This window comes from Uloborus diversus, unplaced genomic scaffold (assembly GCF_026930045.1).
Source record: "Uloborus diversus isolate 005 unplaced genomic scaffold, Udiv.v.3.1 scaffold_1279, whole genome shotgun sequence".
NCBI classification, from domain to species: Eukaryota; Metazoa; Arthropoda; class Arachnida; order Araneae; family Uloboridae; genus Uloborus; species Uloborus diversus.
The window spans coordinates 4,671-6,910 of NW_026557964.1; the positions used below are offsets into that span (position 1 = coordinate 4,671).

A 2,240-nucleotide genomic window follows, 5' to 3' on the forward strand; every position below is an offset into this window, starting at 1 on the left:
TATAATTTTGAACAGTTAGACAATTTGAAAAATTGCTATGGGTCACCTAAAATCTTTTGAGTTTCTCTTATGGTTTTCTTTTGTTATTTGTGTATGTGTTAAAAGTTTGTTTAGATCGTTCTGAAATGCATATTTATTTCCCCTCGCACGAGTTTTTTTAGTGAGTTTTCGGTACTTTTCCTTCTTAAATTGTGAATTTCAATTATGCCAGACACGCCAGAACAGAACCAGGTTCCCGGAATGGAACAAAACCCTATTCTACCTAATCCAAATAAGATAGCCGGATATCAAAATTTAGTAACTATTTTTGACGGAGAAATTTTTACTAATGTGGAGTATTTTGTCAAAAACTTAGAGGATATTGGGAAAATTGCACGATGGAATGATTCTGAACTTATCGCAGTTTTGAAAAGTAAATTAAAGGGTCCAGCTTTACAGTTTTTCATGAACGATCCAGAATTAATTAATGAGGAGCTATTTTCAAACATTAAAGAGAAGTTTATTAAATTTTTCGAAAATAGAACGACCTTAAGTCATAGGCAGCAACAGTTCTCCAACTGTCGCCAAAATCCCGGCGAGTCGGTGCGAAATTTTTCTTCGAGGGTCTCAAACTTAACGGTGAATTATTTTGGCCTTCAAAATTCTAGCAAAGAAGACGCAGGACCAATTGTAAATCAGACAAAACTAGCAAAATTTCTAGAGGGATTACAAACCCCTCTTAAACGGTTGGCGCTCAACAGAAATCCATCCACATTTGAGGAAGCAGTTGAAAATGCTCTCTTGGATGAAATAAATATGCAGTTCACTGATGATACAGGAAACTGTAATAATTGTGCAATAGAACCCCAAAGTGCAATCCAAAATAAGCTAACAGAAATCCTTGATAAGCAAGCAGAAATTTCAAATCATATGATTAGTACACTAACAAACCACATACAAAAAATGAGCATACAGGAGCAATCGCCTCCTCCCCGTTACCCAAGCCCGCGTAACCATCAGAGAAATTATCTGAGACATCAGTCATGCATTCACTGCGGCCGCGATAACCACCCATCGCGTTCTTGCTGGTTTCAGCCTAATCAAACATACTCAAATAATTATCGCTACAATCGCTCGCGAGTAAGGGGAGCTAATCGAGGTGCACGAAACATTGCAAACAGATCTTATGAAAACTCGCATCAGCCGTTTGAGTTGGAAAGGGAAAATTTCAGCCCTTCTTATCAAGCTAGGTCATTCACCCGTGGTGCAGATAGGGGAAATGCGAGAAACACAGTCTCCGGGGATAGTAATCTTTTAAACTACCCAAGGAACCGATAAATCCCCGCCGGCTTCCTGAAACTTCTAGGGGTTGTTTTATTTCAGCGGACTATGAAACAAGCAGTTCTAATTTACCTGTCATTGCTCTGAAGGTAGCGAATACTGAGTTTTGGGCGCTTTTAGATTCGGGGGCAAGCAAATCCATTTTGAGTAGCAAAGCATTTCATTTATTGTCGCCAAATTGTGTAAAAACTGCACCTACTAGTCCTAATATCAAAATTCGAACTTTAAATGGGCATGAAATTAAAATTAGGTCCTCTGCGTTAGTTTCAATTTCTATAAGTAACAACACCTTTCGTCATGAATTTTTAATAACTCAGAATAATTTTTGCTTTGACTATGATTTTATTCTTGGGTTTGATTTTCTCACTGCATTTCAATGCAAAATTAATTTCCATGAAAAGGTTGTTTCTTTTAAAGGGGGTGAAACTGAGATATACAAATATGCTAGTCAAACCGTTAATGTGCTCTTTAAGGATACTTATGCTAAGCTATCGAACAAACTCAAGCTTGAACCATTTCAATCGACGGTAGCAAAAGTTAAATTAAACAATGAAATTCCTATTGGCACTGATATAATGTTAACACCCTTAATCACTCGTCACGATATTGAAATTCATCATGCAATTTCTACCGTCACTTCCGATGGTACGGTACCGTTGCTAATAAATAACTTGTCCCACAAAACCCTTCATTTGAATAAGGGAATGAAAATTGCTCAAATTGAACCGGAAATCGATGTTCAGACGGAGGAAAATATTACGGACAAGCGAAGAAGGGAACTAAAAATAGAGGATTTTGATTTAACTAATGTTCCTTTAGAGGTGAAGAAAAAACTAACTGACTTGATATTCGAATACGCGGATATTTTTAGTACTTCACTGAAGACAATCGGCAAATGTACGCTGGAGGCTCCGCCTATA

General features: G+C 37.3%; 1 protein-coding gene across 1 annotated transcript; it reads left to right on the forward strand.

The window, feature by feature from the left end:
* Positions 1–204: 204 nt before the first annotated feature.
* Positions 205–1,119, forward strand: LOC129232566 (uncharacterized; the record flags this gene model as incomplete). The annotated part of the gene is made up of 1 exon (XM_054866699.1): positions 205–1,119. A coding segment is annotated over exon 1 (915 nt), but the record flags the coding sequence as incomplete, so codon positions are not given.
* Positions 1,120–2,240: the final 1,121 nt, after the last annotated feature.